At 47.4% G+C, this 25,023-nt stretch overlaps 1 protein-coding gene across 3 annotated transcripts in view; it reads right to left on the reverse strand.

Moving 5' to 3' along the window:
* Positions 1-25,023, reverse strand: part of Usp10 (ubiquitin specific peptidase 10) — a 47,749-nt gene that overhangs the window by 18,303 nt on the left and 4,423 nt on the right. For all 3 annotated transcript variants that reach the window (XM_021170186.2, XM_021170187.2, XM_085843548.1), the window contains exons 2-3: positions 8,316-8,384; positions 3,570-3,627 (exon numbers count right to left, since the gene is read on the reverse strand). In XM_021170186.2, the coding sequence (XP_021025845.1) occupies positions 3,570-3,627; positions 8,316-8,384 (127 nt within the window). The remainder of the gene's footprint in view (positions 1-3,569; positions 3,628-8,315; positions 8,385-25,023) is intronic.

Below are 25,023 nucleotides of genomic sequence, written 5' to 3' on the forward strand. Positions count from 1 at the left end.
TCTTAGTCTACATCTTCGCAAGTAGGTTACTAGAATCAACTGTACCCTTCAACAACATGGAAGACCACTGTGTGAAATGCCATGCATCTAAAATTAACGCCTTAAACTGTGGTACAAGGTGGCAACGGTTTTTTAAGTCCCTCATTTCAAGGACATAATCATAACCCAAAAATTATGTCCTAAGAATGTTTAACCCTGGAGGGCTTGTGATGGGAAATGAAGGTCCAGCAGAAAGCCAAAGACATGCTAACTGTGGGGTGGAGGTGCCTAAGCCAGTGACATGCTGACTGTGGGGTAGAGGTGCCTATAGCTGGGGAAGGAAGAAAGGCAATTTTACCCCAAACAGTGACTAGCAGTGACACAGCAGTTTTGCCTGTGTTTGCAGCGGGTCACTGACTGAGCAATTTTTTCCCTTCACTTTAGAATGGATTACCCAAAAAAAAAAAAAAAAAAAAAAAAAATCAATGGCTTCTATTACACCTAGAGTCTAGATTCTATGATACTCCACATCCAAGCACATCCACGATGCCTGGAGCTGCCAGCCATAAACACTAATGTGCTTGTGCTTGGATGACTCCCCGCTGAGACACAAATGCTGCTGTGAAATCATTCGGGTTTACTGTGCTGGGCTGTAAAGCTTACAGGACTGCTTACTCCAGTAGAAAGAAAAGGGCCTTTCACATCCATTCTAAATCTTACCAGAACAATACTCTAGGTGTGACTTGATATCACAGCACAGTACTTCAGGTCAGTTTCTCGTGTGTGTGTGTGTGTGTGTGTGTGTGTGTGTGTGTGTGTGTGTGTACACTCACAGCATAAAGCTCAGACTTAGATCCATCCTTCAGGTGAACGGGTGAAAAGTGAGGCCTACATATGTGACTCTGAATAGCTCAGCACCGCATAAGGAGGACAACACCCTGGGCTTGTGAAAGTATCTCTGCTGGGAAAGGAGCTCAGGGAAAGCCAGACAGCCTAGGTTAGAGATGGCTCCGTGGTTAACAGCACTGGCTGCTCTTCCAGAGGACGGACCCAGGTTCAATTCCCTGCAACCACATGGGAGTTCACAACTGTATGGACGTCCAGATCAAGAGATTCCATGTCCTTGTTGGGCACCAGGCACACACACAGGATACAGATATACACATAAAAGGTAAAAAAACTTACATATACATTAAAAAGAGAAGAAAAGGCGAGGGCATTTTAAAGCAATATTTCTCAAAGTGAGTTCCATCAAGTACGCATATCTCTATGGCGGTTGGAGACTTCCCAAGCAGGGATGGCTCAGTGAGTTCACATTTACTGGGGAGAGCAAGTGAGGTAACAGTGGGAAAAAAAAGGCAAGAAGGGCTTCGGGTGTGGCTCAGAGGGAGGCTGACTTGGCCAGCCAAGGGCAAGAGAAGACTCAAAAGTTAGTGTGATGAAAATAACTGTCCCAGCAGGGTGCGGTGACACCCTTTAATTCCAGCATTGTGCACAATTCCCACAGAAGCTATTCAGACAGCAGTAGGACTTCAACAGTTAACTGGATGGACAGCAAGTACGCACTGCTACAAAGTTCAGCAGCTGCCACAAACAAAAAAACAAACAAACAAACAAAAACGGTGGCAGGTAAGGCACGGCTGCGGCTGCGGCTGCGGTGTCCTGAGGTCACCTGCCGTGACTGCCCATGCTGGGAGACAGACAAGAAGGAAGCTCCTCTTCCTCACGCACACACTTTCTAGACACTAGGCCACGGCAGACATTCAGATATGGGGGTGGTCCCTGCCATCCACGTCCAGACAGCCTAAAAGGGAGGCAGACTCATTAACTCGGTATGGAAGGCCCTAGGGCAATGGTTCTCAGCCTCCCCGATGCTGCGACCCTTCAATACAGTCTGTCTTGCTGTGTTTATCCCCAAATATACAATTATTTTGGTGCTAATTCCTAACTGCAATTTTGTCACAGTTATAAATCATAATGTGAGCATCTGGTGTGCCCCTGTGAAGGAGCCACTCAACCCCTAAAGGCTGTGACCCACAGGCTGACAACTACTGCTCTACGGAGAGAAAACAAAAGAGGCTACACAGATTTTAGAGACAAAGAGCCCTTAAGTGGTTGTACCAACTGACTGAGCAAGCAGGCAGTAGGACCCTAGACGTCTTACCACAGGGTAAAGAATGACCACCGCCAGCTCACACAGCGATGCCCACGGGCCCACACCTGGAGCTGGACAGCAGCAGATCAAAGGACAGCTGGCTTCTGCAGCTCTGCTCACTTTGCTAACTATGCTAAGCTGTTTCTAAGCCTGCCCTGGCCCTTAGGCTCTCCCGTCAGCACTAACTGTCAACATTTCTACTCACTTTCAGAGATATTCCCGTGGATAAGGCTGCCTTAGTCTTTCCAAGTTCATGCATGAGCCTGATTTATAATTAACACAGGTCTGACATGCTAGCTAAACATGGAATCTAATCCTTGGTTCTATTTAAAAAAAAAAAAAAAAACGACTTTCTTTTTCTTGGAAGCAAGGAACCTAAAACAATCCTGACTAGAAATGATCACGTGGGCCTGCAGTGACTGTATAGCCAGGATATGTTAAACACACCTCAGTAACAAACACTGGGGCACCTTGATAAACATGACACTTAGGCGTAAATCGGCCAGGGCTCATGCTGGAGGCCTAAATGCCCAGGCATGGGTCATGAACACCAACTGCTGTAACAACTCCCTGGACCGGGCAGAGTTGAGCACAGCCATGTGGGATGCCACACCCACAACACCAGGGCCTGCTGAGGAGACTACAGCACCTCTCTCCTGACCACAACTTACCATGCCCAGAGTTCTGGAGCGTGGCACAACCTTGAAAGCACACCTGCCAATTTGAGTGACTTGGTAGTTGTGGTGGTTTGAGTATGCTTGGCCCATAGGCCGTGGCACTGTGGGTGGGTGTGGCCTTGTTAGAGGAACTGGCACTGTGGGGGTGGGCTGTGAGACCCTCCTCACTGCTTGCAAGACTTCTGTTTGCCTTGAGAACAAGATAGAGAATTCTCAGCTCCCAGTACCAAGCATGCCGGGATGCTGCCATGTTTCCCTCCATGATAATGGACTGAACCTCTGAGCCTGTAAACCAGCCCCAAGTAAATGTTTGCCTTCATACTGGCTGCCCTGGTCATGGTGTCTCTTCACAGCGATGGAAACTGTAAGACAGAAGTTAAGCGAGCTGCAGGTCAGAGCAGAAGCTTGAAGCTCTAATGAAATGCTGACTCCGGCTGAACTGACACTGCAGCTCTGGGGAGGCTGAGCTAAGATCACAAACCTGAGCCTGCTAACCTACAAGGAATGGGAGTCAACAGGGACAGATCAGGGAGACAGCTCAGCAAGACACTTGCTGCACAAGCCCGATGACCTCTGTCCAATCACCAAACCCAGGCAAAAGCAGAAGAGGACATATTCCAGAGAGCTGACCGCTGACATCCACATAAAAGCATACTCCAAAATAAATGAATAAATTAAAATTTGAGTTGAGAAAAGATGACCCAATGTTGGACATGTTTGCAGGTTTCCTGCCCACCCAGTCCATGCGCCCGGCTTACCATCTGGCAGTTCATCTTCAGCCTGTATGCTACACAGAGTCCCACTGTATGGAGGGAGCTGCGAGAAAAGTCAGAAACAAATCTTAACAGATTATCAAAGCCCTACAGAAGCCACTGCATCAGCACAGCCCTTCCTCTAAGCTCTGCACAAGCAACTCGCCAGGACATCACATTCCCAGAACAACACAAAGATTCACTCCAATCTGAACCAAACAGTGTAGGAATGCTTTCAATCATTTACCACTGCTAAATACACTGCAAACGAGACTGGGATACTGAAAACACACTCCTGCTGACACATGAACAGGCTACTGTAAAACCCACCCTCGCTCCCTCCCTCCCTTCCCAGAGTGTCAGGCAGGCAGGATGATCCCAACCCCAACACTCCATCTGTTAACAGTGGGAACTGAAGAGCCAGCACCACTGGCAGAAGTGAACCAGACCCAGAAGAAAGGGCTGGGCCCTTGGCTGTCATTTTACAGTGCGCCGTGCAGATGAGTTAATGGTTTAAAGTCACCTTCCTTGTATGAAGAAAGGAAGAGAACAACATAGGTCTGGCTACTTTGTGAAAACCTGGCAAATTTTATGAACCTCTCAAATACTTCTTCCTGCTAATTCTATTATTTATTTTGGATTTGGGGGTGTCTGAGAAGTGAGTCAGCTGACAGAACCTAGCCCCAAACACCATCTGTCTGGTCACTGAAGTCCAGGAGTCTCTAGCCCAGGGCAATCACTGTCGGCTGTGCCCGTGGCCTCCTAGGCTCATGTGTCCGGATGAACTCTGGCTAGCCAATGCAACAGTTATAACGAGGCAAGGTTATTTCCCCCAAAATAAAGTGCTGGGTTCTCTCGCCAGGTGGTGATGACAAACAGCAAGAAAAAACCAACCATGGCTGGAAAGGAGCCCAACCACTCAGGACCTGGCGCCTAGGACTTAGCACCTTGACACAGAGGCAAACACTTCCACATGCCATCACTGACAGCACACAGAAGCAACATCACCACAGCTTCTCACCAAATCTAGGTCACAAAAGGGCAAGACACCCTTACAGAGACTGTCTGCTCTGTGGATGGTACTAGGGGACAGACGGAAGTGTGTATAATCTGGACGCCTAAAAAGGTGTCAATCAATCCATTCACACAAGTGTCACCCTAACACTGGGAAAGAAACCTTCTGAATCTAGAAGGGAAAGCCTAGGGAGGAGCAGCGATGGTGCCCAGACCTGCTGGGAAGGTAAACCACCCCAGGAATGCACCCAGCTTCCCTGCCAAAGCTTCACATCAGTGTGGTTAGAAGCAGAAACTTCACTTGTAATGTGCATAGGTGGGGTCTCTGGGAAGTAGAAAAGGCAGACGGGTGAGTAGGGCAGAACAAGAGGACTGAGACAGAGAGGATAATCCCCTGGGACTATTCGGTCGGAGGTCTTATCAACACAAGCTACCAACATTCCCACCATCAGACTTTGTAAGTCAGACAGCTAAGCAGCTCTTCTCAAAACCACCAGCCGCCCTCCAGCAAGACTTGTTAATGGCACCAGCAATGAGCACAGCGAGGCGCTGTGATGGGCAAGGGCTCCCAACACTCCTGCTCCCGGGACCTCAGGAGGGGGCTTCTGAGACAGCAGAATAGGACTGTCAGGCTAACTGTTTCCATCACTGGGGCAATATGACAATTTCATTTATCAGCCGGGTGTGGTGGCGCACGCCTTTAATCCCAGCACTCGGGAGGCAGAGGCAGGCGAATTTCTGAGTTCAAGGCCAGCCTGGTCTACAAAGTGAGTTCCAGGACAGCCAGGGCTATACAGAGAAATCCTGTCTCGACAAAAAAACAAACAACAACAAAAATTTCATTTATCATTTACTTGGGATGCGAGGGTCAGTTCTCTCATGACACCATATGGATCCTGGGGACTCAAGTCAAGTCATGAGGCTTGGCAGGAAGGACCTTTACCCACTGGGCCACCTCTCCAGCCTTACTATCATTGTATACTGAGTATATTTCGGGCATTTTTCTTTAGGGTCTGGTGAGATGGCTCAGCAGATAAGAAGGTTACTGAACAAGTCTAGCAACTGGAGTTTAATTCCTGCAAGTGACTCCACAAAGTAGTTCTGTGTGGTCTCCCATCGCACCCGGCCCCATACACACGAGGCCCACCTGCAGCTGCTTCCTGAGTGCTGGGATAAAGTGTGTGCCTGCACCACCACCTCCAGCACACACTATTACCTACTTTAGCTGCTACCATCCCAGGGACCCGCCCAGTCGGAGGAAAATCAACAAGCTGTCCTCTATTCCCACACATACTCAGACACGTACACACACACAAATGAAGGTAAAAATAATTAACAGGGCCAGGCAATGGTGGCCTTTAATCCCAGCACTAGGGAGGCAGAGGCAGGTGGATTTCTGAGTTCAAGGCCAGCCTGGTCTACAGAGTGAGTTCCAGGACAGCCAGAGCTACACAGAAAAATTCTGTCTCGAAAAAACAAAAAACGAAACAAAACAAAAAACCCAACGTAACAGGGCAGGTGGGGTTGAGAACAGGAGGCACCAGGTTGGGGAGGGAGGAGAAGAGTGGGAGAAATGACTGGAATTGGCACTGGGCTGAGGTGGAAATCTAGTGCAGTGGGAACCCCATGGAACCTACGAGAGCAACCCTTGCGAAGACTCCATGATGGGGAACATGGATCGTGAACCGGCCATCTTATGTAACCAGACAAGGCCAGGAGTGGAGTGATCAGGACACCAACCCAGCCATAAAAGCTTTGACCTACAGTTTGTCCTGCCTGCAGACTCTGGGACCAGTGCCTAGCAGAATTGTCATTAAAAAGACCAAGAGACTTTGCCCCACAACTGATGGGAGCAGATGCAGAGCCCCACAGCCAAACACTGAGCAGAGCTTGGGAGTCCTTCAGGGGCAGGAGGAAAGCCTGGAGGAGCCAAGGGGGCTGGGGATACACTAGGAGAACAAGACCCACAGAATCAACTGCCTGGGAGTCTCTGGGCCTCACAGAGGTCAGGAGTCTCTCGGGGCCTGACTCTGTATATATGCTACGGCTGAGTAGCTTGGTCTTCTTGTAGGGATCCTGACAATGGGGAATGAGGGGCTAACCCTGACTCTTGCCCTTTCTTCTTACTGGGTTGCCTTGATGTGATGCTACGTGTCTGATCTTATTGTAGCTTTGTTATGCCATATAAGCCTGATGTTCCTGGGCCTGTTCTTTTGTGGGGGCGGGCAGGGGGAACAGGAGATAGATAGGTCAAGGCGGACACTGCAATTGGGATGTGTATATGAGAGAAGAATGTTAAACTGTAACAGGTATGTGATGCACACCTGCAGTCTCAGTACTCGGGAAGTGGAGTCAGGAGGATTGCTGAGTGTGAGGCCAGCTTGCACCGCAGAGTACAACTTGGGAAAACTATGATTACTTTTGCTCTTGGGTGTGCAGCAGCCTTCACCCAATCAACGACAGCCTCACTAAGAACGTCCCTTGTGCCGATGGACACAGCAACACCATGAGCAGAACCATCCAAATGGGCCACCTTCTCCAGCTATACAGCTGCTCAGAATACAAAAGGTCTCTGTCTGGAACCCCAGCAGTCAAGAGGCAGAGGCAGGGATTCACCATGAATTCAATTTGAGATACATAGTTAAGTTTCAGGGGCAGCCTACACAGGGTAATGTTTCCAGTTGCCTCCTCTACTCAGTCAGAAGGCCTCATCTTACAGGGGTACCATGGTCAGTTCACCTCAGCCTGTAACTCCTCTAACTCTAGGTCCAGGGGATCTGACAGCTATGGCTTCCGGGGACACTGCACACACAGTACTACACAAACCCCATGCAGACACACACACACAATTAAAATTCCAGGTTAAAGCTGGTTGTAGTGGTGCACTTTAATCCCACTACTTGGGAGGCAGAGGCGGTGGGTCTCTGTGGGTTCAAGGCCAACCAGAGCTATGTAAGTTCTGAGTCACAACGAGTCCTTGCCATAAATAAATAAATAAATAAATAGGTAAATGGGTAAATGGTGGGAAAGGGATCTATGGGAATGTGAAACACCACCAGGGACTCCCTCAGGAACCCACTTCGGCAACCAGGAAGCCCCTAGAAATAAGCACACAAATATACTGTTGCAAATTAACCACAATGTGTGATGGACCATGCTGAGCCGTTAAAGTCAGAAAACGGGCTGGAGAGGTGGCTCAACACTGACTGCTCTTACAGAGGGCCCGGAGTTCAGTTACCAGCATCCACAACATGGCTCACAAGCATCCGTAATCCCAGCTCCAGGGTGTCGGGTATCTCCTGTAACCTCTGTGGACACCAGGCATGCAAGTCACATGTATATCGGGCAAAACACATACTCACTAAAGAAATGAACAAATAATACCATAAACAAAAACAAAGCAGCAATGTCTTAGCATGGAGAACTCAGCATCCTCTTCAGGTGAGCTGCAAAGGGATATCTGGAGGCACACACAGCACTCAACCCTTCCTGTAGACAGAGTGCTCCCCACCCACAGTGCAGCCTCAGGAAGGCAGGCGTGAAGAAGAAAGCAACAGGGGCTTGGCCTGTGTGTGAGGATATACCTTACTTCTTTGTTGAGGACTTACAAAAGCCAGCGAGCGGGCCCAGCACTCCTAGTATAATCTCTACTCGTTTATGAGTTAGAACTCTCAACTAAAGTGAAAGTGAACTGTCAATCACCTCTACAAATATGTACATGACAACAATTTTTCTTACCTCAACAGAAGAGCGGGGAGTCACAAAAAACTGATTGAATTCATCAGGGCTGAAATCGCCAAAGATATACTGAAACAATAAAATAAGAACACTTGATTACATGTTACACATGACTTACTTTGTAAAAGCCACATATTTTACACGTGTTTGTCTTAGGAAGCATCTATAGTAGAATTTTCCAAATCCTTTTCAAGTAAGCAGTGAGGGACTACAAGCTAAGGTTCCTAAGGCAGGCAGTATTTCCCCATGACCAGCAAGAAAACGTCATCTAGCCTTTTCTGTAAATTGTCAAAGAACAAATTTGAAAAAGCTTATTTTGAAGCAAATCAAGTTTAGTCCCAGAGTATGTCGGCTCCTGCCGTTCCCCAACCAGTCTTCCTGGTTCGCCTCCACTTAGCTTTCTGCTGAGTCATGTTATTACCTACCTCCATTTTATTGTTCCCTGCCAAAGGATAGGACAATTCACTGGGCAATGTCAGTGACCCTGACTAACAATCTCAAGAGAGATGTGTATTTATTATAAACATAAAGTAGAACAGGACTCCAGCTTCATATTGCTGTGAGTGACCTTAACTCACAGGATCTGGTACAGCACAGGTGACTCTGCCACATGACTGCCAGCTCCTAAGAGCTTCAAGAAGTCTGCCACTAACAAGTATCACTATGGAATTTCCACAGCATGCATGCATGCATGCATTCATTCAGCCAGCCAGCCAGCAAAGTACATATATATAAGACTCAGGCCTGGGTCCTGAAAACAAGCAGAGCTGTCTCTCCAGCTCTACTGCAGCTTAAAAATCTAGAAATAGCCGGGCGTGGTGGCACACACCTTTAATCCCAGCACTTGGGAGGCAGAGGCAGGCGGATTTCTGAGTTCGAGGCCAGCCTGGTCTACAAAGTGAGTTCCAGGACAGCCAGGGCTACACAGAGAAACCCTGTCTCGGGAAAAACAACAACAACAAAAAATTAAATTAAAAATTCAGAAGCAGCCTCCAGGGAAGTTTACAAAGCACACCCTATCACCAAGTAAGTGGAAAACACTCTTTATTATGCAAAAGCACTTGGGGGGGGGGTGACAGGGAGACCACCCTGGGGCTACCCTGAAGACAAAGCCGTCCTCTCCCGCAGTCCGCACACGTCCTGGACCACAAGCAGACAGTGGACCGCCGTCGTGTCACGGTGGAAACAGAGTTTTCTCATGAATGCTTTCTGACTCAGCCTCTTACCAATTGCTCGCAGCATAGAGCTTATACTAACAGCACTCACAGAGCAGTGTGTGAGAAGGAAACAGGAGAACCACAGTATGAATGGTGAACAACAGACAACTCAAATTACTTATTAAAAACTTCAACTGCTGTGCTTAGTGGCAGAATGTATATAGTAATCAGGAGGTTTTAAAAACTCAAGAAGAAACTAAATGCTGACGTCTTACTTCCACAGAATTCCATCCCATAAATACGTTACTCACCCTCAAGGAGCAGGGGTGTGGTTAGTTGTAAAGCACGCGGCGGGGGCCTGGGGTCAGGACATCCTGACATCTATGGGAAGTTTGGAAACCCCATTAAGAGAACTATGGTGACAGACAGGGATGGATACAGTGAAAGCCAATGAAACTCAGAGACACCAGTGAGACCACACCTCCCTTCTCAAGGGAAGCAACACTCAGAAAGCCTTTTGGGTCCTCTTAGGAATAAGCACTAATTACTAACTAACTACTAACAATGTAGGAAAGATATCTATGGATGAGAATTAAATCAGTGTGACTTGTTGAAGTTATGGGTGTCTCTGACCTGCCTGATGTGGGTGCTGGGAGCTAAACCCACCAGAGCAGCAAGGGTTCTAACCACTGAACCATCTCTCCAGCTCAGAAATGTTCACTTAAATTTCACTTGGAAACACACTTTCTAGTTTGTTCACATACAATCCATTTTTTTTTTTTAAAGAAATGGTTAATTCAGAAAGGGCTAAACCTTGGCAATGTGCAGTCTGACTGCAGAACCCAGGCTCCCTCCTGGGGGGAGAACCAGGTGACAAGAACCAGGTGACAATCTCTCCTGGGACTTCCACTTAGTTCCTTATTTGGTGTCACTTGAAAGTCTGCCAGAGTGCTTTTCTTGCAAATAATTCATAGCAGGACATGGTGGCATTTGCCTTTAATCCAGGCACTGAAGAGGAAGACGGGTATCAGATGTCTAAGTTCAAGGCCACCTAAGAGGGCCTGTTAAAGACAGACAAGGAGACAGAGACATAAGGCTGATCAAAGAGCCCCACCCCCACCCCACCCCCACCCCCGTGCGTGGGCACACACATGATGCGAAATAAAAATGCACACATTTGTTCAGAAGCTCTGGACTAGTGACCTAGCCAGGCCTGACAGAGCTCTGTGGAGGGAGTGTTGTTAGTAGGGTGTATTATTTTAGAATTTTTCTTTTTAAATCATGTTTTATTCAAGAAACTGACTAGGGGCTGGAAACATGGCTCAATGACTAAGATAAGTTACTCCTGAAGTTCAATTCCTTATGTTCGCGTGATGTCACACAACTGTCTGACTGTCTCTATTCTATTACATTCTTCAGGCCGCCATGGGCACCAGGCATGCACCTGTTACACAGACATACATGCAGGCAAGACAGAAACTAAGTATAGGATGGCAGTATAGCGCTTGGGAAGCAGAGGCAGGGGGATCTCTTGAGTTTGAGGTCAGCCTGGTCCACAGAGTGATTTCCTGTACAGCAGGGATGTGTAGAGACCACATCTCAAAATTCAAAATGAAAAACTGTGTTGGTATAAAAAACAGAATTCACAGGTCCTGCTTAAATCCCCTGCTGCACAGGCACCAACTGTGTGTGTGTGGTGAAGACCTCAGCTACATCCTGCTGAGAATACTGAATCCACCAAAGGACACTGTAGGACCTGTTAACTGGAGCTATGCGACACCAAACATCATTTGGTGACTGACAAGGGGACAGCAGGGCTGTTAGCACCTCCATCCTGACTCCCTTCCCACGGGTTCCTGTGCACCAATGAATCCCATCAAGACGCACAGAGCACATCCCCCTGCCACAATGAGATCTATTTTCATGAGGTATTTCAGTGAGCCATTACACCAACATATAAAACGTCTTGCTTCAGTTTTGTAGCTGAAACCAGCAGGCAAGGTTCTAACATCGGTGCACTGGATACGCCAGGGTCTGTCTCCACCTCTGATTGCTAATGCATCCCTATAGGCCTTCCCTAGGCACCAGCTTTGTTCACTCAAAAATCATTCTGATGGGACAAAGTCACAATGTGTAACAGAACCCTTGATACTTGAAAAGTCACTGTCAAAGTCAGGGAAGATGGAGACACTAAGATCGGAGGCCAAGGACTCATTAAAAAAGGGAGGTGGGGTTTACTGTACAAGATACATAATTATATCTGCCTAATCAAGGTGACTCATACCTGGGAGGCAACCAGTTAAAGATGGAGAGATGCCCCAGGAAGAGCACTTGCCGCTCTTCCAAAGAACTCGAGTTCTATTCCTATCACCCACATACATAATGGCTGACAGCCACCTGTAATGCTAGTTCCAGGCAACCCAATGCCTTCTTATGGCCTCCAAGGGTACACATGTTCGCAAAACACTGTGTGTGTGTGTGTGTGTGTGTGTGTGTGTGTGTGTGTGTGTGTGTGTAAGTAAAATAAATATTAAAAAACAGGTAGAACTTCCCGGGGTGATGCATGGACCATGTTAAGCGCAGATATCACGTGCCATCCCTTTTAAAGGCTTTACAGCCATGCACACCATTGAGAGATCACTTTAGAGATGGCTCAGCAGTTGAGAGCACTGGTTGCTTTTCCAGATGTCTGGAGGTCAACTGCCAGCAACCCCAAGGTGGCTCACAAGCATCCGTAACTCCAGTCCCAGGGGATTCCTGAAGAGCACATGGTCCATAGACACATGTGCAGGCAAAAGACCCACATAATTAATTAAATTAAAAATACTGAGTCGGGGCTGGTGAGATGGCTCAGTGGGTAAGAGCACCCGACTGCTCTTCCGAAGGTCCAGAGTTCAAATCCCAGCAACCACATGGTGGCTCGCAACCACCCGAAATGAGATCTGACACCCTCTTCTGGTGTGTCTGAAGACAGCTACAGTGTACTTACATATAATAAATAAATAAATCTTAAAAAAAAAAAAAAGAAACTTAAAAAAAAATACTGAGTCTTTCTGAAAAGGCCTAACCACTATCACAGAGTACTTCCTATCGGACACATTTTAACAGTTTACATTTCTAGGAAGGTGAAAAGGGAAATTACAACATGCTGATAAACTGCAAAAGGCAGAGAAAGCTCCTGGGAGTGGAAGACAGGATTTACAAATGTAAGAAAAGACGGGGAAGAAAGACCAAGACAAGACATCCTGTTCAAAAATTGTCTCTTCCCAGGGAAGGTGGAGAGGTGACCCAGGCTACTGCAGAGTGTAGACCAGTATCACAGGAAACTTGAGGACTGCCATCGGTGTGACACTAGGGGGCACTGGAGAACAGCATTCCTCAGCCTCTAAGCTTCCAAAGGGGCTATTGAAACTCAACTGAGGGTGTGTCAGCTGACCCAAATTAGTGCTCTTTACCTGGTAATATGAAGTGGCTCTGAAGCAAGTAATCAGCTAACCCTTTGCTCTGTTCAGTGATTCTCAGTATCAAGGGAGATGACCAAACAGGACAGCTACCCACTGCAGTGCACAACTATGCAAGCAGGCTGAAGAGCCAGCCTCTCTACCTGGGAGGTCAGGGCCATCCTATGAGACAACAAATGCTATGAGGGAGCAAAGCCTTCATTCTCTCTGCAGAGGATGAGGTCGCCCACAAAGCTCCAGATTTCTCACCAACTACAAGAGTCCTGGGCCTGACTAGGATTAGGAAGCCATGGGTAGGACTGGGGAGGTGGGGGTGGGGGAAGTGGGAGGATGGGGGTGCCTGGCATTGGTGAGGCTCTATGCTGTGCCCCAAGCATGGCAAACACAAAACAACACAAGCAAAACACAAGCATGAACAAAAAAAGAGAGAAACATGGACCTGCACACATCACACCAGTACCTACCTACTCAACACTCTAAACCTTAATCGAAAAAAGGCCAGCACTGAAAAGGGGAAGTAAGCCAGGCACTGTGCCACACCTTTAATCTCAGCACTTGAGAGGCAGAGATAGGCAGCAGGTCTCTGAGTCAGAGGTCAGCCTGATCTACAGAGTGAGTTCCAGGACAGCCAGGGCTACACAGAGAAACCCTGCCTCAAAACAAACAAACAAATAAATATTGGGATGGGGCCTAGAAAGATGGTTCAATGGTTAAGAACACTGATTCTTCCAAAGGACCCAGTTCAATTCCCAGAACCCATATGACAGCTCACATCATCTACATTAACTTCAATGCTGGGGCTTGACATACATGCAGTCAAAGAAACAATGAACATAAAATAAAAATTATTTTTAAAATGTATTTAAAAAGTCTGCTAGAAGCTGGGCAGTGGTGGCACATGCCTTTAATCCCAGCACTCGGGAGGCAGAGGCAGGCAGATTTCTGAGTTTGAGGCCAGCCTTGTCTACAAAGTGAGTTCCAGGACAGCCAGTGCTATACAGAGAAACACGGTCTGCTAGACAGTGGTGGCGCACACTCAGGAGGTAGAAGGTGGCTCTGAGTTTGAGGCCATTGTAGTCTATAGAGGGAGCTCTAGGACAGCCCAAGGCTAGACAGGAAAAAAAAGTCTCAAAAAGAAAAGAGGGAGCCTGGCGTGATGGCGCACACCTTTAATCCCAGCACTTGGGAGGCAGAGGCGGGTGGATTTCTGAGTTCAAGGCCAGCCTGGTGTACAAAGTGAGTTCCAGGACAGCCAGGGCTATACAAAGAAACCCTGTCTCAAAAAACCAAAGAAGAAAAAGAAAAAGAAAAAAGGGGAAGATGCTAAACCCTACTCTAACCAAGAAACCATTTACAATTGATGCCTGCTGGGGAAGAGGAGGTCACCTTCTCAGGAGTGTCTGTCACTGGGTCTACCAACTAACTAACCACTACACCTCAGGAGGCCCCATGCCTAGGCAGACTTGGCCAGCACACAACAAGTTCTGTGGCTGCTTTGCTTGTTTGTGGTTTTTGTCTTCGTTTTTTGTTGGGGGACTGGGGGTGGGGGGAGACGGACAGAACATGTTGTTGGATAGGCAGGGAGATGGAGAGAATCTGGGAAGAGAAAAACATCAAAATAGAGTGTATGAGAAAAAAAAAAACAAAAACAACCCATGAAAAAGTCAGAGAGTAAGGTAAGGCCAACTGCCCGCAGCTCCGCTCACATGGGGAGCACAAGCTTCCCAGGGTGCAGGGAGGGAACAGCACAGAGCAACTGCAGGATGGAAGGCAAGAAAGGGGACAGTGGAGTGTGTATACCTTAGGGACAGTGTCACACCACTGTCCCACACAGGGCGGTAGCAATAAGCCTCAGACTGAGTTGTACCCGAAGGAAAAGCATTGGGTTGCTACACACTTCAAGGTCGATGCTAAATGGCTTCAGTAACAGCCACACTAGACAAGTCACACTCTGGAGAGAGTGGTGTGATAGCTTGGGGGACACCTGAAGGTGACACTGCAAGCCGGGAGTTTCACTGATGTCACAATTCCCCCAAGTGAACTGGTGAGACTGAGGATAACGTGAGCAGATACTGAAGACTGGGACATCACAACCCTCGATGGCTGTCACAAGGCACGCTAACTGCAGGCTGGTGAATGTTACAAAGGGCTGGTACTTCAGGGCTATCTCTCTGAGCCAAGGGAACAACGTCATTAGCATTACAAAGCCACAACAGAGTGGCACCCAGCCTTGGAAAGTGTGGGTTTTGGTTTGGTGTCTACTTTGTTTGCCTATTTTATTCCAAGTACTAAAATCTTGTCAGGCTTTCAACAGGCTGGCTGCATATTCTTGGTACTTTCATTGAAAATTTGAGCTAAGTTGTTGCTACAGACGCAATCTCAGAATTAGAAACCATGATTCATGTAAGAAAACCCCACTGTTAGCAGCTTCCCAGTCCTGTCGACAGAGCAGCAATGGATGCTAACAGAGCTCTCCTCACACTACAACTGCTAACAAACACAAGTGGACAAATGGAGAAGTCCCACATACTCTCTGCTGCCGCAGACACCTTGTGGCCAGCCTGAAGAGAAGCAGGAAAAGAACCATGTAAGTAAGTAAGTAAAATAAATAAATAAATAAATAAATAAAGGTGGGCAGGGGGCAGGTGCAGTCCCGGGGCCAGCCTGAAGAGAAGCAGGAAAAGAACCATGTAAAGTAAAATAAATAAATAAATAAATAAATAAATAAATAAAGGTGGGCAGGGGGCAGGTGCAGTCCCGGGGCCAGCCTGAAGAGAAGCAGGAAAAGAACCATGTAAGTAAGTAAGTAAAATAAATAAATAAATAAATAAAGGTGGGCAGGGGCAGGGGCAGTCCCGGGGCCAGCCTGAAGAGAAGCAGGAAAAGAACCATGTAAGTAAGTAAAATAAATAAATAAATAAATAAATAAATAAATAAATAAATAAAGGTGGGCAGGGGCAGGTGCAGTCCCGGGGCTGAGGGCTGAGGGGTGAGCACTCATCAGCAGATACTAGTGCCTCCAACAGTGGGAACCTCTGGGCAAGGAAATATTCTGTAAGTCTTAGGAGTTATGGTGGGCACACGTACTGTACAGGACAGCTCAACACACTGCTGTCTGCCAGTTCATTGGCCAAGACCTCACCAACTAACTACTGAGTGCCCAGCACCCCCAAGGTGTTAATTCTGCACAGGCAGACACCCGCAGGTGCCCTGAGGTCTACAGGACTCCCCACTGAATGGAATTGCTGGATCAAAACCAACAAAAGTCCCAATAGCTGAAGGTCAGCTGCAGGGAAGGAAGTCACAGCAACAAAGCTTCAGGCCGTGACTGACCTGGCTTGCTGGCTTCCCCAAAGGTTGGTTTTAAACCCCAAGAATCTAGAGCAGCTGTTAAGAAGCACACACCTCTTCCCACTTTAAGGAGGAGGTCAATAGAGAACCTCTCTAGTAGGGAAGAGTGGCAAAGGCTCAGCAGGCAAGCGTGCTTACTGCCAAGCCAGACAATCTGAGCGCAACCCTGACTTTTGCTTTACAACTGGCTCTCAAAGTTGTCCTTTGACCACCCAGGGACAAATAAGTAAATGTTAAAAAAAGAAAGAAAAAGTTTCTTTACAGTATACAGAGAAACCCTGTCTCAAACACAAAACAACATAAAATAAAGTTTCTAGGGGCTTCAGAAATGGCTCAGAAGTTAATTAAGATCACTGCTATCCTATCTTACAGGTTCAATTCCTAGCACCCACAACAACACAGCCACCTCTAACTCCATCCCAACAACACAGCCACCTCTAACTCCATCCCAACAACACAGCCACCTCTAACTCCATCCCAACAACACAGCCACCTCTAACTCCATCCCAACAACACAGCCACCTCTAACTCCATCCCAACAACACAGCCACCTCTAACTCCATCCCAACAACACAGCCACCTCTAACTCCATCCCAACAACACAGCCACCTCTAACTCCATCCCAACAACACAGCCACCTCTAACTCCATCCCAACAACACAGCCACCTCTAACTCCATCCCAACAACACAGCCACCTCTAACTCCATCCCAGGGGATTGGATGCTCTCTTCTGAAGGGGTGGGTGTGTGTGCGTGCGTGTGTGCGTGTGTGTGTGTGTGTGTGTGTGTGTGTGTGTGTGTGTTTGTTTTATTTTGTTTTGTTTTTGTAGAAAAATGTAACCTGAAGCCTCGGGAAGTCTCTAGAGGGTCTCTTAGGCTTGCTTGCAGCATATAGGCCAGGCCTGTAACAACTCCCATCAGTGGCTGGGGTGGAGTCCAGCCCTCATCCCAGCTTTGAGACACACTGAGCTGACTGATTCTGACTTGCTTGGGTTGAATCTCTGACTGGGGGTAATCCCAGGGTCTGAGAGAAACCTGTGCTACTCCACTGTCAGCCCTGACGGAGAGAGGGGATTGAGAAAAACTAAGCGGAAACAGGAAGGTCAGAACTACTCCTCTGTGTAGTTATCTGGACCATTTACTCATGGATAGATGGACCAACGGAGAGAATCTCTGAGCCCTCTTGATCATTAGCAACGGTAGATGGCTTTTTAAAAGCCAGGTATACTGGCTCATGTCCTTTACCCCAGCAAGTAGAAGGGTAAAGCCAATGGTCTGCCAAGTTTCAGGCCAGCTTGAGCTATCTGAGTTTGAGGCCAGCCTGGACCAACCAACGTTGTGAGAGTCTGTCATTAATTAATCAATTACAAACAATGCCAGGTGTGGTGTCTTACATCTTTAATCCTCTTTGAGCTAACCCAGACTAGCTACATAGAAAGTTACAGGATCATCAGAACTATGTGGAGGCCTTGTCTATGACAACAGCAGCAATGGGGCTGAAGAGCTGGCTTGGCAATCGGATGCAGCATACTCTCCTGGCCTTCACAAGCACAAGGCATGCATTCAGTGCACACGCACATAGACAGGCTATGGTTGTTTGAAAGAGAATGACTCCCCATAGACTCATATATTTGACTCCTTGGTTTCAATGGGTAGAACTGTTTGAGAAGAATTAGGAGATGTGGCCTTAAGAAGAGTCCTAAGGCTTCAGGGACAGTTGTGGCTTCAGCCAGGCCAGCAGGGGAACTGGCATGCTCACTAATGCACTTGTGCTTGCTGGCTCTACAGGGGTGCTGTCTTTCCCTCAGCCCTCAGGACTGCACTTGTCAGGAACTACAGGGGAATATGATACAGAAACTTCAACAGGACATGCTGCCGCTTATCACCTGGCCTGAAGAAACATTTTTGGTTTTGAGAAATATTATTTCATTACAATTCTTATCAGAAGAGCATCTTAAAAATAGAACTAGAGAGTGAGTTCCAGGATAGCCAGGGCTACACAGAGAAACCATCTCGAAACCCCCCCCCCCAAAAAGAAAAATCAGGTCTCAGGTCGCCCAGCAAGTCTGCAGGTAGTGGTGGCACACACCTTTAATCCCAGCACTCAGAAGGCAGAGGCAGATTTCTGAGTTCAAGGCCAGCCTGGTCTACAGAGTGAGTTCCAAGACAGCCAGGGCTACACAGAGAAACCCTGTCTCGAAAAACAAAACAAAACAAAACAAAAAAACTAGAACTAGGAGTAAGTAGTAGTGCACATCTTTAATCCCAGCAGAGGCTCGCTGTGCCTCGTTCATACACAGTTCTGGTACAGCCAAGACTACAGAGAAACCCTCTCTCAAAAAAGAAAAAGGAAGGAAGGAGGGAGGGAGGGAAGGAAGGGGAAGGGGAGGGAGAAGGGGAAGGGGAGGAATTGAATTAAGGGGCAGGCATGGTGGTGGCACAATTGGGAGGTGAGATGGGACTTGGAGTTGGAGATAAGCCTGAACTATGACCTATGTAGACAGAATCCTGGGGCTGAGGATGTAGCCCAGTAGAGTGCTTGCATAACATGCAGGAAGGAAGCCCTGGGCTCCATCCTTAGCACCACTGCCCACACAACCTTAATCCCAGTACTATACTACTTAATTCCAGTACTATACTACTTAATTCCAGTGGAGGAGGATCAAAAGCTCTAGGTCACTCTCAGGTACAGTTCAGAGCCACCTGGGCTACAAGAATCCCCACCTCAAACAAAACAAAACCAAGCAAAACAAACCTCGAACAGCAACAGCAGAAGAACTGAGAAAATGTGTACACACATAGTGGACAACAATCCTCTAGCCACAGGAGGAATGAAGCTACGTCATTTGCAGGGAGGTGGGCCCTGCTGGAGATCACATAAAGCAGTCTCAGGACGACAAAAGCCACTGCTCTCCTCATTCACCCATGGACCCTTTCATTACAAACACACATGAGGACATGAAGGCAGAGGGGACACTAAAACGCAAGATGGGGAGGAAACAGGGACAAAGATGGTATTGTCCTCTTGCAAGAAAATGGCAGTATACTAAATATATAGGATTTAATGGGGGCTTGAGAGATGGCTCAAAATTCAAGATGACTGCTTTTCCAGAGGTCCTGAGTTCAATTCCCAGAAATCACATGGTGGCTCACAACCATCCATAATGGGATCCTCTGCACTCTTCTAGTGTGTGTCTGAAGACAGCTGCAGTGCACTCACAAAAAATAAATCTTTTTTAGAAAAAGAAAATGGCAGTATAATAAAAATATGATTTAATGGGGGCCGGAGAGATGGCTCAGCGGTTAAGAGCATTGACTGCTCTTCCAGAGGTCCTGAGTTCAATCAACCACATGGTGGCTCACAACTAACTATAATGGTATCTGATGCTCTATTCTGTCATGCAGACATACATGCAAAGTAGCTCTTGCTTTTGCACAGGACCTGGGTTCAACTTCTACTGCCCACGTGGCAGCTCACGACTTCTTATAATTTCGGTTCCAGGGACTCTGAAAACCTCCATGGGCACGAGGCTCATGTATACATATGGGCAAAAACATCCACACACATAAAAATGCATCTAAAGAAAATCTTCAAAGCACATTCCCGAACCCTAATCAGCCCTTCAAGGCAGTAAGCAGCCCACACATCTACCATGTTCCCTTCACTTACACACACTATCCACTGGGAAGGCCATGAGCTTAGCCCTGGATTCAAACTAAGCATCCAGCCAGATCTGGCGAGAATCGTTTTTAAGATTCTAAATGGCTCTGTGATTAGCAGGCACAGAGACTGGGGACATAAACCCATAATAGGCTGCAGCAGCAGGAGTCACTCAGAAGTAAAGAGGAAGCAGAAGCATCAGCCTGTGAAAACCCAGAGACATCCTGAGGAGGCGCATCCAAGACCAGGAGCCACCCAGGCTCGACCACTCCCACTCAAAGCTGTGTACAACTCCAGGGAATTCCAGGCCAGCGGTTTCAAATTCAAGCCGTCGTGCTCAGTTAACAGTGTGAGTCTGAGGTCCTAACTCCAGAGGGACCTGAAGCGGCCACTAGCCACTGCTCTGGGGGACACCTATGGCTATAACAAATGAACTGCAACAAGATAAGGGGAAGAAAACAAAAGCTGGTTATGTTTGCTGAAGGATATTAGTCACACATAGTGACCCATAAATAAAACAGATACCACACTGAAGAGCTAACATACAGACCTTCACAGGGCGAGACTGCAGGCTCCTCGGGGCCAGTCCCACCCACTGCACCTAGTAGACACTACCACCGAGAACAAGCCTGCGTTCTTGTTGGCGTTCACACCCACACAAACTGGAGGCATTAAAGACACTGTGTCGGGCCAGTTGTGGTGGCGCACTTGGGAGGCAGGTGGATTTCTAAGTTCGAGGCCAGCCTGGTCTACACAGAGAAACCCTGTCTCTAAAAACCAAAAAAAAAAGGCACTGTGTCAGGGCATGGGGTACTCGTCTAATCCTAGCACATGAGGCAGAAGCAGGTGCCATCTGTGGGTTTCTGTCCAGGAACTTTGACTCTGTAGACCAGGCTGGGCTGGAACTCAGATCCACCCGCCTCTGCCCAGAGTGTGCTAGGACTGAAATCTCGCACTTGCTCTATGTGACTTTGCATCTCTGTGAGTTTGAGGCCAGCCTGGTCTACACAGTGAGTTCTAGGACAGCCAGAGCTGCAGAGGGGAGGGGAGGGGAGGGGAGACGAAGGAACTGATACAGAAGACCTCGGTTTGCATTTTATTAGGGTGTGAAGCAAATGTGCCAGTCTGGAAAGGCAAGAGTTAGAGGGTTATCTGGCCACTGCAGAACATTGATGAGAAGAAAGATAACTCTGGAGAGGACAGAAGAAACACTTCAGGTTAAGGGGCTGTAGAGATGGAGCAGCAGTTAAGTGCAATGGTTGCTTTTCCAGAGTACCAGGGTTCAAGTCCCAGGACCCACAAGGTGGCTCACAACCACCTTTAACTCAGTTCCATGGTATCACCTCTTCTGGCCTCTACTAGCACGGTATGTGTGTGATACACAGCACAGACATACAGGCAAGCAAAACAACCACACATAAAAAGGAAAAATGTTTTAAAAGAAAAAAGAAACATTTCAGGCTAATTGGCAGATTCTTTTCTAGCCACTCAGGCAGATGACCTACCACTCTCTCCAAACCATGGAGGGTTTGTCCTTTAGGGCCCTATAGAAGAGGAAACAAGAACTTAACTTGAGAATTGTCTCTTTTATAGTATAAAGCCAGAGCACAGAGCTACAGTGGACTATGGAGTTGGAGAAGTGGCTTAGCTGTTAAGAGCACTGGCTACTTTTTCAGAAGAACCAGCTTCAATTCCCAGCATCCACACAGTGGTTCACAACTGTTTGAAACTCCAGGTCCAGAGGATCCAATGCCTTCTCTTTTTTCTGTGGGCACTAGGCATACATGTGGTACAAAACCCATACACATAAAAATAATAAGAGCTGGCGAGATGGCTCAGCAGATAGGAGCACTGACTGCTCTTTTGAAGGTCCTGAATTCAAATCCCAGCAACCACATGGTGGCCCACAACCATCTGTAATGAGATCTGATGCCCTCTTCTGGCGCCTCTGAAGACAGCTACAGTGTATTTATGTATGTTAACAAATAAATCTTTTAAAAAATAATAATAAAATTTACCAAATTTCAGAATATTTTCTAAACTGTTCCAAGTATGGGGTACACTATAATCCTAAAGTGTGATGCCAGGATGGGAAGGCGGGGTGGGAGGAGCCTGTCATTAAAACACACACAAGACACAGACACACACACACAGTGTGAGGCAGCTCCAGTACCTAACCCCAGTGCTTGGGCAACAAAGCATGTTCCAAACACACTGCCTTGTCCAGGTTGCCAAGTTGTCCAGAGAACCTGTCACCTGTCTCTAAATCAAACCAAAACAAAAAGGTCTAACCGAAAACATCCAGATGACAAGGTAAAGATGAAGGATCCGTGAAGAAACTCTTTATTTTCACATCTCCCACCTCCTTTGCAGGGGATGAGTGGCTCACAAGATAGCATGTCTTTGTTTTAGAAGTAAAAATCATCAGAAAGGACTGGACTGCGGGACTAATGCACAGTAACCCCGGCAGGCAGGCAGGCGGGCAGGCAGGCACGCACACATTCACGACATTCTTCATCTCAACTGGTCTCTGATTCTAGCTCTCATTTGAGGATCACTATAACATCCCTCGGTGGACATCAAGCCCTGGCCTATATCCTCTGTAAAAGCAATTCTATGAAGTAGAAAACTCAAACCAGAAGGACCTAACCCTGACTTGTCAGCCTCTTAACTTAGAGGCCTGCTGCCTCTTCTGTGGTGTGTGGGACAGTGATAACAGTATGTGACAGCTGACACAGGCCACACAGGAGGACCACAGTGCCAGCCACTGCAATGTCCCTTCAAAGTCAGGTGTGATACAGTATACCCCTTCTTGTCCAATGTTCACCTACCCAGGAAGCCTAATTTTGGTCTTAAAGAGTGACAGCCTTGGCACCCACCCAAAGGAAACCATTACTTAAAATACCAAAAGGTTATGTGGGAGATGTCTTTAACGTCTCAATTTTGCTGTAATCCTTAAATTACTCTTAAAAGAAAAAAAAGTTAGCCAGGCAGTGGTGGCACATGCACTTAGGAGGCAGAGGCAGACTTGAGTTCCAAGGCCAGCCTGGTCAACAGAGTGAGTTCCAGGACTGCCAGGGCTACAGAGAAACCCTGTCTCAGAAAAAAAAAAAAAAGAAAGAAAGAAAGAAAGAAAGAAAGAAAGAAAGAAAAAGAAAAAGAAAAAGAAAAAGAAAAAGAAAAAGAAAAAGAAAGCCAAGTGTGGTGTGGTGGGCACGCCTTTAGTCCCATCACTTGGGAGGCAAAAGGATCTCTTTGAGTTTGAGGCCAGCCTGATCTATAGAGCAAATTTCAGGACAGTCAGGAAAACCCTGTATGCAGAAGAGGGGAGGTGATAAAAAAAGTTTAGATATATCAAGATATGGGCTAGGATTGTGGCTCCAGGCACACCCTTGCTTCAGGGCAGAAAAAAAATATTTAAATTTTAGAAGGGGCATAGTAGAGTGGTTAGAGGCACTGCTGTTCTCTGGCAAAGGACCCAGGTCCCAGCACCCACAACCGTGGCTCAAAGCTGTCTCTAATTCAAGTACAGTTTTTTTGGTCCAAAAACACATGCAGACACTCATACACAAGAGGGACTGTGGGTGGGGGAAAGGATGGTAGAATGGGCAGGTATCACAAAACCTGGAATTAAGCTTCCTTTTCAAAGTGGTTTCTTACCCCACAGCTTTGATGGGTACACTGTAACAAAAAGATGTTACACCCTGGGCTTGTGGCTACAATCGATGGATCTGGGTTCTACTTCTGAAACTCACATACATACTAAGTCTCACCTCTGGAACCCACACAGAAGTGGAAGGAGCCAGGCAGTGAAGGTGCATGCCTTTAATCCCAGCGCTCCAGAGGCAGGTGAATCTTGACAAGAGCCTGCTCTCCACTGTGAGTTCCAGGACAGGACTACCAGAGCTACAGAAAAAAACCTACAGTGAAAGCGACCACTAACCCTCCAGTCCTCCAGCTCCCACCCAGGCACCCAGGCACCTCCCACACGGAGGAGATACCCTCGGTGGGTTTACTTCTGAGATAAGCTGCCTAACACAGGCAAGATGCAAGAGACAGAAAGAAAGCAATTCTAGAAAGCTTCTTGACAGCTGCTGGAATCCCAATCAATCCATAAGCTAATAATGGTCCTGAGCCTGCTCAGATGACAGTGATGGAGTCGAGGTGGACACCCTCTGTCCCAGCAAGGGCACCAGTGTGCATGTGAGAGTTCAATGCTGCAGCCACAAACGCTCATGCAAAGGTGACTCTGGCTTTCTAATGGAGTCCATTCAATGTTCTTTGGCAGCCTAGTGACAAGGTCCATGTCTTGCAAAATGTAATCCATATATTACTTCAGCCTCACTCTGTATTTCATAAGATCAATTTTGCAGGGTATACACCTCTAATCACAGCATTCAGGCGACTGAGACATGACTGCTGCCCGTTCCTGGCCAGCAACTGTGACACAGCAAGACCTCAGTCTTCCAAATTCTGTCTCTGTGAACACAGAGCTGTACCAAATATGTCCCGCCAGCCACAAGACCAACTAAGGCCTCAGGGTGCACTCGTCATCAGGCAGCTTCTCTTTGCCACAGCCTGGTCACCCACTGACACTGGCCTATAGCGTGGCCAGTGCTGCATGCTCAGTACTTTTCTGAGTCTAATTCTTGTGGAGCACTTGGATGCCAACTGCTACACACACAATGCTCTGAGCTGTGGCCTCGGAATCACACAAACCAGCATGGTGTCATACTACTGTGATCTCAGCACTGGGGAAGTAGAAGGGGGTTATTGTCATCCCTGGCTAGGGGGCAAGTCTGAAGGTAGCCTTAGCTACATTTAAAGTCATACACACACACACAATTTGGGTTGCCAGTGTTTGAGATAGGGTTTCTCTTTGTAGCCCTGGCTGCCCTGGAACTCAGAAATCCACCTGCCTCCGCTTCCTGAGTGCTAGGATTAAAAGATGGACACCTTGGGGCTGGAGAGATGGCTCAGTGGTTAAGAGCACTGACTGCTCTTCCAGAGGACCTGAGGTCAATTCCCAGCAACCACATGGTGGCTCACAACCACCTGTAAAGGGATCTGATGCTCTC

Source organism: Mus caroli, unplaced genomic scaffold, assembly GCF_978045245.1.
Source record: "Mus caroli unplaced genomic scaffold, Mus_caroli_1 scaffold_10, whole genome shotgun sequence".
NCBI classification, from domain to species: Eukaryota; Metazoa; Chordata; class Mammalia; order Rodentia; family Muridae; genus Mus; species Mus caroli.